This window comes from Lithobates pipiens, unplaced genomic scaffold (genome assembly GCF_037356315.1).
Source record: "Lithobates pipiens isolate NorthernLeopardFrog02 unplaced genomic scaffold, aLitPip1_a1.2 Scaffold_16, whole genome shotgun sequence".
NCBI lineage: Eukaryota > Metazoa > Chordata > Amphibia > Anura > Ranidae > Lithobates > Lithobates pipiens.
Window position 1 is genome coordinate 405,798,728 of NW_027507748.1, and position 15,845 is coordinate 405,814,572.

General features: G+C 38.9%; 1 protein-coding gene across 4 annotated transcripts in view; it reads left to right on the forward strand.

Moving 5' to 3' along the window:
• Positions 1-14,116, forward strand: part of LOC143983109 (uncharacterized) — a 175,875-nt gene extending 161,759 nt beyond the window's left edge. For all 4 annotated transcript variants that reach the window (XM_077482399.1, XM_077482397.1, XM_077482400.1 and 1 more), the window contains 6 exons: positions 3,133-3,222; positions 3,306-3,434; positions 6,973-7,020; positions 9,709-9,798; positions 9,882-10,010; positions 13,661-14,116. In XM_077482399.1, coding sequence (XP_077338525.1) covers positions 3,133-3,222; positions 3,306-3,434; positions 6,973-7,020; positions 9,709-9,798; positions 9,882-10,010; positions 13,661-13,782 — 608 coding nt within the window. In that variant the 3' untranslated portion in view covers positions 13,783-14,116. The remainder of the gene's footprint in view (positions 1-3,132; positions 3,223-3,305; positions 3,435-6,972; positions 7,021-9,708; positions 9,799-9,881; positions 10,011-13,660) is intronic.
• Positions 14,117-15,845: the final 1,729 nt, after the last annotated feature.

The window sequence follows — 15,845 nt, forward strand, 5'->3', positions numbered from 1 at the left end:
AATTACAATATGCAAAAAGAAACAAGTGTGCAGTAATGTAATCAATATTTAGCCAGAGAAACTGTAACAGTCCAAGAATGAATCATATTTTTCCTTTGGGCAATCTTCTGTAACTTGTAGATTAGTACGCATTTAGGGCAAACCACTTAACCACTTCAGCACCCGGAAGCATTTATCCCCTTAATGACCAGGCCATTTTTTGCGATACGGCACTGCGTCAGTTTAACTGACAATTGCGTGGTCGTACGACGTTTTAATTTTTTGTGCTATAAACAAAAAAAGACTGACAATTTGAGAAAATAAAACAATATTTTTACCTTTTTATATAATAAATATCCCCCCAAAGTAAAAAAAAAAATTTTTTTTAAATCCCCCCAAAGTAAAAAAAAAAATTTCTTCATCAGTTTAGGCCAATATGTATTCTTCTACACATTTTTTGGTAAAAAAAAAATAGCAATAAGCGTCTATTGATTGGTTTAAGCAAAAGTTATACTACAAAATAGGGAATAAATTTATGGCATTTTTATTATTATTTTTTTTACTAGTAATGGCAGTGATCAGCAATTTTTAGAAGGGCTGCAACATTGCGGCGGACAGATCGGACACTTTTTACACTTTTATGGGACCAGAGACATTTATACAGCAATCAGTGCTATAAAAATGCACTGATTACTGTATAAACGACACTGACAGGGAACGGGTTAACACTAGGGGTGATCAAGGGGTTAAGTGTGTCCTAGGGAAGTGAGTTCTAACTGTGGGGGGAGGGGACGGACTAGGAGCACAGAGAGATCACTGTTCCTGATCATTAGGGGATCTGTTTTGTTTACATTGGCAGATCCTTGTTCTGCCTCTCTGTGGAGCGATTGCAAATGGTACACATCACGGCCACTGGCCACGAGCATCAGATGCTGCACTGCGAGTGTGCATGCCTCCGGTGACACGCGCACACGCCCACTGTATCTATTACCTGAAGCGTCCTACCGGTACATCGGTTCGTGCAATAGAGCCACCCTGCCACAGTATAACTGCGGTAGCTGGTCAGCAAGTGGTTAAAGTGGTATTAAACCCAAAAGCAAACATTTATGATATTGCAGCTTACCAATTCTTTGATGTGATGGCTGTATTAGTTTTCATTTTTAGTCTATCTTTCTTTTATATTCATCTGGTGATTCAGCCAGTAAGTATGATACAGTAAGCAGGATCTGTGATGGGGGGATCTGTGATGAGGGAATTTGATGAGAGGGGGGATCTGTGATGAGGTGAGTCTGTGATGGGTGATCTTTGATGGAGAGGATCTGTGATGAGGGAAGTCTGTAATGAGGAGGTATCTGTGATGAGGAGAGTTTGTGATGGGGGTATCTGTGATGGAGATGAGTCTGTGATGGGGGAATCTGTGATTGGGGGGATCTTCTGTAATGGGGGATCTGTGATGGGGTGCGTCTGTGATGGGGTGAGTCTCTGATGTGGGGCTCTGTCATGGGGCTCTGTGAGGAGGGGTGCCTGTGATGGGGGGCACCTGTGATGGAGAGGAGTCTCTGATGAGGGGGAGATCTGTGATGGAGAGGAGTCTGTGATGGGGGGGTCTGTGATTCAGAGGAGTCTGTGATGAGGGAATTTGATGGGGGGTCTGTGATGAGTCGAGTCTGTGATGTGGGGGATCTGCCATTGGCGGGATCTCTGATGAGGAGGTTTTTGTGATGAGGGGAGTCTGTGATTGGGGGGGGTCTGTGATGAGGGGAGTCTGTGATGAGGGGAGTCTGTGATGAGGGGGCTCTGTGATAAGGGGGGTCTGTGATGAGGGGGGTCTGTGATGAGGGGAGTCTGTGACGAGGGGGCTCTGTGACGAGGGGGCTCTGTGACGAGGGGGGTCTGTGATGAGGGGGGTCTGTGATGAGGGGAGTCTGTGAAGAGGGGGGTCTGTGATGAGGGGAGTCTGTGATGAGGGGTCTCTGTGATGAGGGGGCTCTGTGATGAGGGGAGTCTATGATGAGGGGGGTCTGTGATCTGGGGGCTCTGTGATGAGGGGAGTCTGTGATGAGGGGGGTCTGTGATGAGGGGGGTCTGTGATGAGGGGGGTCTGTGATGAGGGGGCTCTGTGATGAGGGGAGTCTGTGATGAGGGGACTCTGTAATGAGGGGGCTCTGTGATGAGGGGGCTCTGTGATGAGGGGAGTCTGTGATGAGGGGGCTCTGTGATGAGGGGAGTCTGTGATGAGGGGAGTCTGTGATGAGGGGGGTCTGTGAGGGGGAAGAGTCTGTGATGGGGGGTATGTATGGAGAGGAGTCTGTGATGGGGGGATCTGTGATGAGGTGGGATCTGTGATGAGGGGGCCTGGGGTGGGAGATCTGTGAAGGGGTTATGTGATGGGATGGTCTGTGATAGGGGGTGGATCTGTGATGGGGGATCTGTGTTGAGAGGGGTCTGTGATGGGGGCTCTGTGATGAGTGGAGTCTGTGATGGAGAAGAGACTGTGATGGGATGGTCTGTGATAAGGGGAGTCTGTGGTTTGGAATTGAACATAATGATATGTCATATCATTTTGCATATAGACAAGGTGCTGTTGCATGTGCATCTGACTTCCTGATAAATGTAATTTTAGTTATAACTATCATGATATAAAAAAATGGATGTGGGGGCCTTTTGGTGGGTATGATTTTTTTATTTTATTTTTTTGGGAGGGGGTCAGCATTTCATTCTTGGAACCAGGCAGCACAATGTCTTGGGCTAGCCCTGATAATGGCAGTTTGTTACTGTGGAAAGATTTCAAAATAACGTTTGTAATTTTTACCAGGAGAAATTCTATAGGATTTTTTTTAACACATAGTAAAAAGAATGATTTACAACATCAGTTTTAATTGACCCTAAAACATAGTAGTTTCCACGTAAATTAGTGAAGGTACTTGAAACCAGAGACAACAGAGTAGAAAACAAGAGACAGTAGTAGAACTGAGACTTGCATACAGTATATGTCAGGATCATCTACAAAGAATTAACAGTGGAATAAAAAAAAAAACTAACACGAAGTTGGTTAATCATAAATAATGCTGTGCAACAATAGCACAGGATTTGGATGCATTTGATCATCTACAGGTTCACTTCTCTAAAGCACCCTTTTTTTTTTTTAACCAGCTATTTCTGAAAATCCCATTACAGTCTTGCCACCAAAAACTACTGCTGTGGTACACAAGGGGCCTCCACGTGTGCCTCCATGGGGCTTATGTGAGTATTATTATGTATGTTTTTTGGGGGGGTTTGCATAACATTACCAGTCTGCATACATCATTTCTTTGTGTTTATTACAGATCCTGAATATTATAGCAAGACAGAAAATACAAATTCACATACAGCTAACCCAAATGACAGATATTCCAGTGCATCCTATGATTCTGTAGGCAGCATTTCAGGATATTCTAACTATTCCACTGCAGCAGGTAAGACATTCAAAGAGCCTACGTTAAAGGGGATTTTTTTGTTCTGTTTTTTAGGATAAAGAGATTTAAAGAGATATGCCTATACTGAAATAAATATACAGTAATTGCTGACCATCCTTCAAAAATGCTAGCTGTCACTGGTTTTCTTTACTTTAACTTTAAACAAGAAGGAACTATTTCAGTTGTAATTCCTAGTCTACATACTTGTTCTTGGCCAGTCAATCAGAACTACTAAAGAAATTTGATGAGGTGACAGCTCACATATTAATTTTAGTAAAAAAAAATTCTGTTTGTTAACGTGTTAAAAAAAACCTTGTTAGCGTTTGTTATTTTGTATGAACATGTACAATAATACTGTATCAACTTTGAAGAGTGTACTTAAAATTTAAGCCTCAATCTTGTTATAGATCTTGAGAACTTATGTATGCTATATACTAGTAGATTTGCTAACAAATGTTCATGTTTGTATAAATCTTGTAAACATTCCTACAAAAATGATTTTTACATTCAATGGATGGATGAATGGCATTTTAAAGTACGTTAAAATGTTATTTTCTTTAACCATTTGAATTTGTAATGAATGTGATTTATAAAAGAAAACCACATTCACTGTTAGAAATGGTTAGTTTGAGAATTTTTTTTTCATCCTGCTGCTTTGAATATTCTCGTCATGTTGTTAAAAAATGAAGGTCGGTGAGGGCCGGGACGGCAGTCTATCCATCCATCCAATGCCTCATTCCTTTTTCCCCTTCTCTTCCTTCCCCTCCCTTTTTTCTTCCTTCTATTCCCCCATTTTTCTCTTTCTCTCTCATCACTACTCCTTTCCACTATTCACTCTATGTACTACGATTTCGTTTTCTGTGTACCTTGCCGATTGCTTCTGTAGGGCTCTGTGTGCCAGTAATTGTTGATACTTTTCTCTAAAATTTGGCATAGTGGATTCCGCGATTGAAAGTTGCGCTTTCATGTTCACCCTACCTCTGTATTTTTGGCATGTACTGATTCCTGTAAGATTATGTACTGTTGATGTTTTCATTTTACATATTCTAATAAAAAATTGTTATTTGAAAAAAAAATAATTAAGGTCGGTTTGACCCCACTAATAACGAGAAAACCGAACGAACATTCTTAAAAGGTGCCAAAATCAGAACCCCTAGCCTTGCTTACACTTTCTTCAACCCTATTGTTACACACATGGGTCAAATAAATGAAAGAGTCCGTGTAATAAATGAAGATGTTAGGAGGTCCACCAATTTGCATTTGGCTTTGTAAGCTTTGGGTTCCTGGAAGGACCCCTTAGTTAAATCTGCTTTACATAATGGTGGCAACCTAAATGTTCCAATCTTAGCACAGGTAGGCAATAAAACTGAAACCAAATGATGAAAGCTTTCATTGTGAAAAGCCTTCAGTATAATACAATATGTGACCAATGCAAAGTAAAAAATCTACAATAATTTAATATTTAGCCAGTAAAACTGTAAAAGTACAGGAATAAACAATATCTTTGCTTTAGGCAAGCCTTCTGTAACTAGTAGATTGTGTGTATTGCTCTAAATACATACTAAACACTTTCTCATTTTGGGGAAAACACACACAACTGAAAGTATCTTGAATTACATTTGGGTTCTGTTGTGAAAAGCTTGATAATCTTGATATTCATCTTTGATTTTATTTGCAATTCCTTTGTTATGACTGCTGAGGCCCAAAGCCCTACACCGTAGGAGTGGTGGGGAGCATGCACGTATGCCCCTTACCCATAAGTAGTAAGGGATTTTTAGCAGGGTTGCAGAACAGATTGGGGCAGTGGGCAGGAGCATGAAAGAAAATAAGACCACTAGTGTTTGTAAGGATCTTCCAGAGGAAATGAGAAGCCCACAAAAAGTTCTGGATGCAAGAAATAAGAAGACTACCGGAGAGTACTAGTAAAGAGTAGTTAATTTAACTCAGCTACGTTTCACAATACACGTTGGGTACTCGACATGTAGAGATCTGTAGTCAAATTCCAGTAGTCTTGTTATCCATAGATGCTAGCACAAAGTTGGCTCAGACTTCCACCTTCCTCCACTGTCTTCTTCATCAGGGCTCGTTCACATGGACAGCTGGGGGACAGTAAAAAATGGGACGTAGATATGCGGTTACAACCTTACAAAGCTTAACTGCCCTCTTAAGCTGCAACGCAAAGGGTTGTACACATGCCACATCCATGATGCTTTGCTTTTTTACAATTGCAGCAAGAATGATATTTCATGTTGGGTTTGGCAGGCAGTACTGCCAGCAAACATGACCCATTAAAGTCAATAAGGCAGCTTTGTGTAATGCAAGAGGTTGCAACGCAGTGGTGCAGACTTTTTTGGGTTAAAACAGGTGATGAAAAGGCAACATATCATCTTTCAGGCGGCAGTCAATTGCACTTTTTCAGAAGGGCTGCTACAAGTGTGAATGAGCCCTTACAAAGAGCACCATCTCTGGTGCATCAAAAGAGTGTGAAGTGATTAAAACCCTGTCTAAGAGGGAAAATGTAGACCCATAGTGCATAGTACATAGTGCTTATTCTACTCACAAAAAGTTCAAGACTAAATGCCTATAACAATCAACAAAATCCTCACTTGGGTGTGTCCTTTCTGGCTTCCTGAGGGGATATAAATGATAGCCCCTCAGGAATCAGGAAGGCAAACCCGCGTGGAATTCTCATTGCCTTTTCACACATTTACTTGTATATTCTCAACTGTTGAAACCATGCCATTGTTCACAGAGCTCAATAACTCAAGCTTGAACAAGGGTCACTTAATCGACTTTGTAACCGGTCATGGGCCACAATGAGCAGATAGAGCTGGCAGGTGACAGGTCCATGTCCACTCTGCCTATGCAGAATGGACACAGATACAGCCCGCTAAACTCTATTGGCCCTCCAATCCGTTTCACTCAGGTGGAAGGAAACAGATCTCCATTTTTTTCGTGGATTGGATTGAAGCGAGTATAAACAGACACAAGTCTGTTTACATCTGCTGCTTCATAGAGGTGAATGCAGGTTCAAAAATTGAGAGGCAGATCCAATTGGACCGATCGTCTGATGCACAGCAATTTAGTTGAACTTTGCCATAAACTTCTATTATATCCTTCAGGTGTGGAGCACTTTCTGAAAGTGCACCAATAATCCTGCATTCAGAGGAGAGGCTCTTTTCAGGTGCTATTTTTAGTGCTATAGCGCATGTAAAGCACCTCAGTGTGAAAGCAGCCTAATAATTCAATAGTGAAATTTCAGAATATGACATGCCTATTGAGTAGTAGTAGTAGCAGCAGCAGCAGCAGTCCCCAATGTTAATACAGTTACTATTTTTGTCGAGCAACAATTTTTAATAAAGTATAGAAACTATGAAATGGTCATGAACTGCTCCATACATTAAAACATACTTTATTCAAACCATTTAGTAATGTAGTGAAACATATCAGTGTTGTGGGTGGCATAATAAAAAAATATTGTGTACTGTAATTATATGGTTATATGTTTTGTAAGATAATAAATTTTTCTTTTTTACAGCTGCCTCTAAAGAACGAGAATATTTGGAGGTGATTCCAGATGATGACGGTGAGGGCTATGATGATGTGGAAATAATCAGTTCAGAATCAGACATCAGCTATCATTGGAATAACAAACCCTAAGGTCTGGTTCACACTGAGGCAGCACGACTTACAGCGCGACTTCCTCGGGCGACCCAGACGCGACCGCTGCGGCTATTGCAAAACGACTTCTGTATAGAAGTCAATGCAAGTCATCCCCAAAGTCATACAGGAACCTTTTTCTAAGTTGCAGCGACTTGTGTCGCTCCGATTAGAATGGTTCCATTGTACAGAGCTGGACGCTACTTATCAGGCGGCTAAGTCGCCTGACAAGTCGGCCTAGTGTGAACCGACCCTAAAAACACAGACTTTTTACTATTTGGAACATTTTTCACTAATAAACTGAACTTGTACAAGTAGAATCTTACCTAATTGCACACATGAGATGACATTTGTATGTGTTTTGTGTAAATATGAAAATGTACAATAGATTAAAATATACTGAATACTATATCATTCATTATTGCGTGCTACTGTTTACAGTGCCTTGAAAAAGTATTCACACCCCTTGAAATTTTCCACATTTTGTCATGTTACAAATAAAAACATAAATGTATTGTATTGACATTTTATGTGATAGACCAGTGATGGCGAACCTTGGCACCCCAGATGTTTTGGAACTACATTTCCCATGATGCTCATGCACTGTAGTCAAGCATCATGGGAAATGTAGTTTCAAAACATCTGGGGTGCCAAGGTTCGCCATCACTGTGATAGACCAACACAAAGTGGCACATTCAAATTTTTTACAAATGAATATCTGAAAAGTGTGGAGTGCATTTGTATTCAGCCCCCTTTACTCTGATACCCCTAACTAAAATCTAGTGGAACCAATTTAAATAAAAAAGGTGATCAGCGCAAACTATATACCATATATTACTACAAAGATGGAATATCTTTGTTTGATATTTATATGTAAAATGATTAGTGTAGCGCTAGGAAATGTGCAAAAAATGTATGTGTACAAGTATAGTGTACAAATAAAGTGCCAATATAGCTAAATAAAGGAAAATTAGTGGAGTGAATACTGAGGGAATATACAGTATAATCCCCAAAAATGTGTACAATTCAGTGAAACTATAACTTCATATAATGTATACTAGAGAAATGGACTTCCATTAGTTCTTTCCACTGTAAACAGTCCTCTTAAAGTGCCAAGTATGGAAATATGGATGGAAATCTTCTCATAAGATAATCGCAAAGAGGTAGAGGGACTGTACCTCTTGATGCTTTGGGAGTCCTTTGCAAGGTTTGTTGAATCACCTGACCAACTGTAGAATCTTCTAGAAGTTAAATGTCAGCTGACAGTCTGGAGACAACCAGGTGTGGACTCCCACTAGGAGTTCCTGCTTTGTTCGGGTTCTAAGACGGGGAAACGAGGACTCCTTACTAGGATCCATCCTACAGAGCCTGACTGGGACCCATTGAGATTACAAGCCTTACCGACCCACTGTCGTACGACAGGTGGGTCCAACACCATCGGTAAGAGTACCCATTTTTTACTAGGGAAAGATTGATTGCAGACACAGCTTCAGTAAATTGTTTGTTGTTGGTTTCATCCCTTTATAAAGCCCCTCTACCGCTTTGGGATCATCTTATGGGAAGATTTCAATCCATATTTCCATACTTGGCACTTTAAGAGGACTGTTTGCAGTGAAAAGAACTAATGGAAGTCCATTTCTCTAGCATAAATTATATGAAGTTATAGTTTCACTGAATTGTACAAATTTTTTTGGGATTATATATTCCCTCAGTATTCACTCCACTAATTTTCTTTTATTTAACTATATTGGCACTTTATTTGTACACTATACTTGTACACATACATTTTTTTGCACATTTCCTAGCGCTACACTAATTATTTTATATTCTGTTTAGCTTTGTTTGCTTGAGTGATAGCCTCTGTGCTTATTTGATTGTTTATATTATGGTAGCGCAGTATTTTCCCCCTTTTACCCTTTCACTGATATTTATATGTATTCTACCTCATAGATAAAGTGCAATAAATCAATAATTATACCAATACTAATGGTGAGTCCTGGGGCAAATTCCTGCTGTGCATGCAATTATTTAGCTGCTGTGCAAACTGCTATTGTGCAAACTACGCAAATAAATTATTTTCAAGAAATGCGCAACACATTACCATACATTCATAAAGTAAATAAAATAGCTGCTTCTGTGCCGATTATTAAAACAAACAATTAATATAGTGCAAAATTGTGAAAATCATCATCAGGTGCTAAATATTAAATAATAATGGAACAAACACTAAATAGTGCAAAATGGTGCAAGATTATCATAAAGTGCCGAGTATCAAATGATCCTTTGTGTACACCTTTAAGTGTGTAGGTGTACAAATACAGTCCTATTTATATTGATTTTTTAGGATTTTTTTTTTAACACATATTAAAAAGAAAGATTTAAAACATCAGATTTAATTGACCCTGAAGCGTAGTAGTTTCCAGGTAAATTAGTGAAGGTACTTGAAACCAGAGACAACAGAGTAGAAAACAAGAGACAGTAGTAGAACTGAGACTTGCATACAGTATATGTCAGGATCATCTACAAAGAATTAACAGTGGAATAAAAAAAAAAATACTAACACGAAGTTTGGTTAATAATAAATAAAGAAGCACACTTTTTTTTTTTTCACCAGCAATTTCTGAAAATCCCATTACAGTCATGCCACCAAAAATTACTGCTGTGGTACACACGGGGCCTCCACGGGTGCCTCCGTGGGGCTTATGTGAGTATTATTATGTATGTTTTTTGGGAGGGTTTGCACAACATTACCAGTCTGCATACATAATTTCTTTTTGTTTATTACAGATCCTGAATATTCTAGCAAGACAGAAAATGCAAACTCACATACACCTAACCCAAATGACAGATATTCCAGTGCATCCTATGATTCTGTAGGCAGCATTTCAGGATATTCGAACTATTCCAATGCAGCAGGTAAGACATTCAAAGAGCCTACATTAAAGGGGACTGTAGATTTTTTTTGTTCTGTTTTTTAAGATAAAGAGATTTAAAGAGATATGCCTATACTGAAATAAATATACAGTAATTGCTGACCATCCTTCAAAAATGCTAGCTGTCACTGGTTTTCTTTACTTTAACTTTAAACAAGAAGGAACTATATCAGTTGTAATTCCTACATACTTGTTCTTGGCCAGTCAATCAGAACTACTAAAGAAAATTGATGAGGTGAAAGCTCACATATCCATTTTAGTAAAACATTTCTGTTTGTTAATGTGTTAAAATACCTAGTTTCCTGTAGGGTTTGGTTCTTTGTATGAACATGTACAATAATATTGGGCCAACTTTGAAGAGTGTACTTAAAATTTTAAGCCTCAATCTTGTTATATCTCTTGAGAACTTAGGTATGCTATATATTAGTAGATTTGCTAACAAATGGTCATGTTTGTATAGATCTTCATGTAAACTTTCCTACAAAAATGATTTGTACATTCAAATTCAATGAATGGATGAATGTCATTTGAAAGTACATTAAAATGTTGTTTGCTTTAACCATTTGAATTTGTAATGAATGTGATTTCCAAAAGAAAACCACATTCACTGTTAGCCCTTGTACACACGGTCGGAAAATCCAACGGAAAATCCGTGTTGTCGGATAATTCGACCGTGTGTGGGCTCCATCTGACTTTTTCCGTCAGGATGTCCAACCAACAAAGTTTGAGAGCTGGATATAAAATTTTCCAAAAACATGATCCTACCGGACTTTGTCCGATCGTTTGTAGAGAATTCTGATTGGACAAAGTGCCACGCATGCTCAAATCAAATTATGAGACCAAAGCTATTGGCTGCTAGCCTGAACGTAGTCCCATCATAACGAACGAACGTCATCATGTTCTGAACGATGGGATTTTCTGACAACTTTGTCCGACTGTGTGTATACAACACCAGTTTCGGCCAAAATCCGTCGTAAAAAATCTGACGGATTTTGTGGTCAGAATGTCCGACCATGTGTACAAGGGCTTAGAAATGGCTAGTTCGAGAAAAAAAATTTCATCCTACTCCTTTTGAATATTCTCGTCATATTGTTAAAAAATGAAGGTTGGTTTGACCCTACTAATAATGAGAAAAACGAACGAACATTCTTAAAAGGTGCCAAAATCAGAACCCCTAGCCTTGCTTACACTTTCTTCAACCCTATTGTTACACACATGGATCAAATAAATATAAGAGTCCTTGTAATAAATGAATATGTTAGGAGGTCCACCAATTTGCATTTGGCTTTGTAAGCTTTGGGTTCCTGGAAGGACCCCTTAGTTAAATCTGCTTTACATAATGGTGGCAACCTAAATGTTCCAATCTTAGCACAGGTAGGTAATAAAACTGAAACCAAATGACGAAAGCTTTCAATGTGAAAAACCTTCAGTATAATACAATATGTGACCAATGCAAAGTAAAAAATCTACAATAATTCAATATTTAGCCAGTAAAACTGTAAAAGTACAGGAATAAACAATATCTTTGCTTTGGGCAAGCCTTCTGTAACTAATTGATTAGTGTGTATTTAGAGCAAAACACACAAACACTTTCTCATTTTGGGGAAAACACACACAACTGAAAGTATCTTGAATTACATTTGGGTTCTGTTGTGAAATGCTTGATAATCTTGATATTCATCTTCGATTTTATTTACAATTCCTTTGTTATGACTGCTGAGGCCCAAAGCCCTACACCGTAGGAGTGGTGGGGAGCATGCACGTATGCCCCTTACCCATAAGTAATAGGGGATTTTTAGCAGGGTTGCAGAACAGATTGGGGCAGTGGGCAGGAGCATGAAAAGAAAATAAGACCACCAGTGTTTGTAAGGAGCTTCCAGAGGAAATGAGAAGCCCACAAAAAGTTCTGGATGCAAGAAATAACAAGACTACAGGCGAGTACTAGTAAAGAGTAGTTAATTTAACTCAGCTATGTTTCACAATACACTTTGGGTACTCGACATGTAGAGATCTGTTGTCAAATGCGAGTAGTTTTGTTATCCATAGATGTTGGCACAAAGTTGGCTCAGACTCCCACCTTCCTCCACTGTCTTCTCCATCAGGGCTCGTTCACATGGACAGCTGGGGGGCAGTAAAAAATGGGACGTAGATATGCGGTTACAACCTTACAAAGCTTAACTGCCCTCTTACGCTGCAACGCAAAGGGTTGTACACATGCCACATCCATGATGCTTTGCTTTTTTACAATTGCAGCAAGAATGATATTCCATGTTGGGTTTGGCAGCCAGTACTGCCGGCAAACATGACCCATTAAAGTCAATAGGGCAGCTTTGTGTAATGCAAGAGGTTGCAACGCAGTGGTGCAGACTTTTTTGGGTTAAAAAAGGTGATGAAAAAGCAACATATCGTCTTTCAGGTGGCAATGAATTGCACTTTTTCAGAAGGGCTGCTACAAGTGTGAATACGCCCTTACAAAGAGCACCATCTCTGGTGCATCAAAAGAGTGTGAAGTGATTAAAACCCTGTCTAAGAGGGTAAATGTAGACCCATATTGCATAGTGCTTATTCTACTCACAAGAAGTTCAAGACTAAATGCCTATAACAATCAACAAAATCCTCACCTGGGTTTGTCCTTTCTGGCTTCCTGAGGGGATATAAATGATAGCCCCTCAGGAATCAGGAAGGCAACCCCACGTGGAATTCTCATTGCCTTTTCACGCATTTACTTGTATAGTCTCAACTGTTGAAACCATGCCATTGTTCACAGAGCTCAATAACTCAAGCTTGAATTTAAAGACACACTTTTATAAGTGCTGGAGTTACTTGGTCTAAACCAGGGGTGCCCAACCTTTTGAAGAGCGAGGGCCACTTAATCGACTTGGTAACCGGTCGTGGGCCACAATGAGCAGATAGAGCTGGCAGGTGACAAGTCCATGTCCTCTCTGCCTATGCAGAATGGACAGAGATACAGCCCGCTCAACTGTATTGGCCCTCCAATCCATTTCACCCAGGTGGAAGTGGACAGATCTCCGTTTTTTTTTTTCGTGGATTGGATCTAAGCGGGTATAAACGGACACAAGTCTGTTTACATCTGCTGCTCCATAGAGGCAAATGGAGGTTTAGAAATTGAGAGGCAGATCTAATTGGAGAGATCGCCTGATGCACAGCGATTTAGTTGAACTTTGCCATAAACTTCTATTAAATCCTTCAGGCGTGGAGCACTTTCTGAAAGTGCACCAATACTCCTGCATTCAGAGGAGAGGCTCTTTTCAGGTGCTATTTTTAGCGCTATAGCGCATGTAAAGCACCTCAGTGTGAAAACAGCCTAATAATTCAATTGTGAAATTTCAGAATATGACATGCCTATTGAGTAGTAGTAGTAGTAGCAGCAGCAGCAGCAGTCCCCAATGTTAATACAGTTATTATTTTTGTCGAGCAACAATTTTTAATAAAGTATAGAAACTATGAAATGGTCATGAACTGCCCCCTACATTAAATCATACTTTATTCAAACCATTTAGTAATGTAATGAAACATATCAGTGTTGTGGGTGGCATAATAAAAAAAAAATATTCTGTACTGTAATTATATGGTTATATGTTTTGTAAGATAATACATTTTTCTTTTTTACAGCTGCTTCTAAAGAACGAGAATATTTGGAGGTGATTCCAGATGATGGCGGTGAGGGCTATGATGATGTGGAAATAATCAGTTCAGAATCAGACATCAGCTATCATTGGAATAACAAACCCTAAAAACACAGACATTTCACTACTTGGAACATTTTTCACTAATAAACTGAACTTGTACGAGTGGAATCTTACCTAATTGCACACATGAGATGACATTTGTATGTGTTTTGTGTAGATATGAAAATGTACAATAGATTAAAATATACTGAATACTATATCATTCATTATTGCGTGCTACTGTTTACAGTGCCTTGAAAAAGTATTCATACCTCTTGACATTTTCCACATTTTGTCATGTTACAAACAAAAACATAAATGTATTGTATTGAGATTTTATGTGATAGACCAACACAAAGTGGCACATTCAAATTTGTTACAAATAAATATCTGAAAAGTGTGGCGTGCATTTGTATTCAGCCCCCTTTACTCTGATACCCCTAACTAAAATCTAGTGGAACCAATTTAAATAAAAAAGGTGATCAGCGCAAACTATATACCATATTACTACAAAGATGGAATATCCTTGTTTGATATTTATATGTAAAATAATTAGTGTAGCGCTAGGAAATGTGCAAATGTATGTGTACAAGTATAGTGTACAAATAAAGTGTCAATATAGCTAAATAAAAGAAAATTAGTGGAGTGAATACTGAGGGAATATATAATCCCCAAAAATGTGTACAATTCAGTGAAACTATAACTTCATATAATGTATACTAGAGAAATGGACTTCCATTAGTTCTTTCCACTGTAAACAGTCCTCTTAAAATGCCAAGTATGGAAATATGGATGGAAATCTTCCCATACGATGATCCCAAAGAGGTAGAGGGACTGTACCTCTTGATGCTTTGGGAGTCCTTTGCAAGGTTCGTTGAATCACCTGACCAACTGTAGAATCTTCTAGAAGTTAAATGTCAGCTGACAGTCTGGAGATGACCAGGTGTGGACTCCCACTAGGAGTTCCTGCTTTGTTTGGGTTCTAAGACGGGGAAACGAGGACTCCTTACTAGGATCCATCCTACAGAGCCTGACTGGGACCCATTGAGATTACAAGCCTTACCAACCCACTGTCGTACGACAGGTGTGTCCAACACCATCGGTAAGAGTACCCATCTTTTACTAGTGAAAGATTGATTGCAGACACAGCTTCAGTCAATTGTTTGTTGTTGCTGGTTTCATCCCTTTATACAGTCCCTCTACCTCTTTGGGCTCATCTTATGGGAAGATTTCCATCCATATTTCCATACTTGGCACTTTAAGAGGACTTTTTACAGTGGAAAGAACTAATTGAAGTCCATTTCTCTAGCATAAATTATATGAAGTTATAGTTTCACTAAATTGTACAAATTTTTTGGGGATTATATATTCCCTCAGTATTCACTCCACTAATTTTCTTTTATTTAGCTACATTGGCACTTTATTTGTACACTATACTTGTACACATACATTTTTTGCACATTTCCTAGCGCTACACTAATTATTTTATATTCTATTTAACTTTGTTTGCTTGAGTGATAGCCACTGTACTTATTTTATTGTTTATATTGTGGTAGCGCAGTGTTTTCCTCCTTTTACCCTTTCACTGATATTTATATGTATTCTACCTCATAGATAAAGTGCAATAAATAATTATACCAAAAATGGTGAGTGCTAGTGCAAATTACTACTGTGCATGCAATTATTTAGCTGCTGTGCAAACTACGCAAATAAATTATTTTCAAGAAATGCGCAACACATTACCATAAATTCATAAAGTAAATAAAATAGCTGCTGCTGTGCAGATTATTAAAACAAACAATTAATATAGTGCAACATTGTGAAAATCATCATCAGGTGCTAAATATTAAATAATAATTGAATGAACACTAAATAGTGCAAAATGGTGCAAGATTATCATAAAGTGCCGAGTATCAAATGATCCTTTGTGTACACCTTTAAGTGTGTAGGTGTACCAATACAGTCCTATTTATATTGAGTAGTGATACCCACACCTACACACTTAACCACTTAAGCCACGGACCAATTGTCAGCCTAAGGACCAGAGGTCTTTTTACAATTTTGCACTGCACTGTTTTAACTGGTAATTGTGCTGTCATGCAATGTTCTACCCAAATGAAATTTGCGTC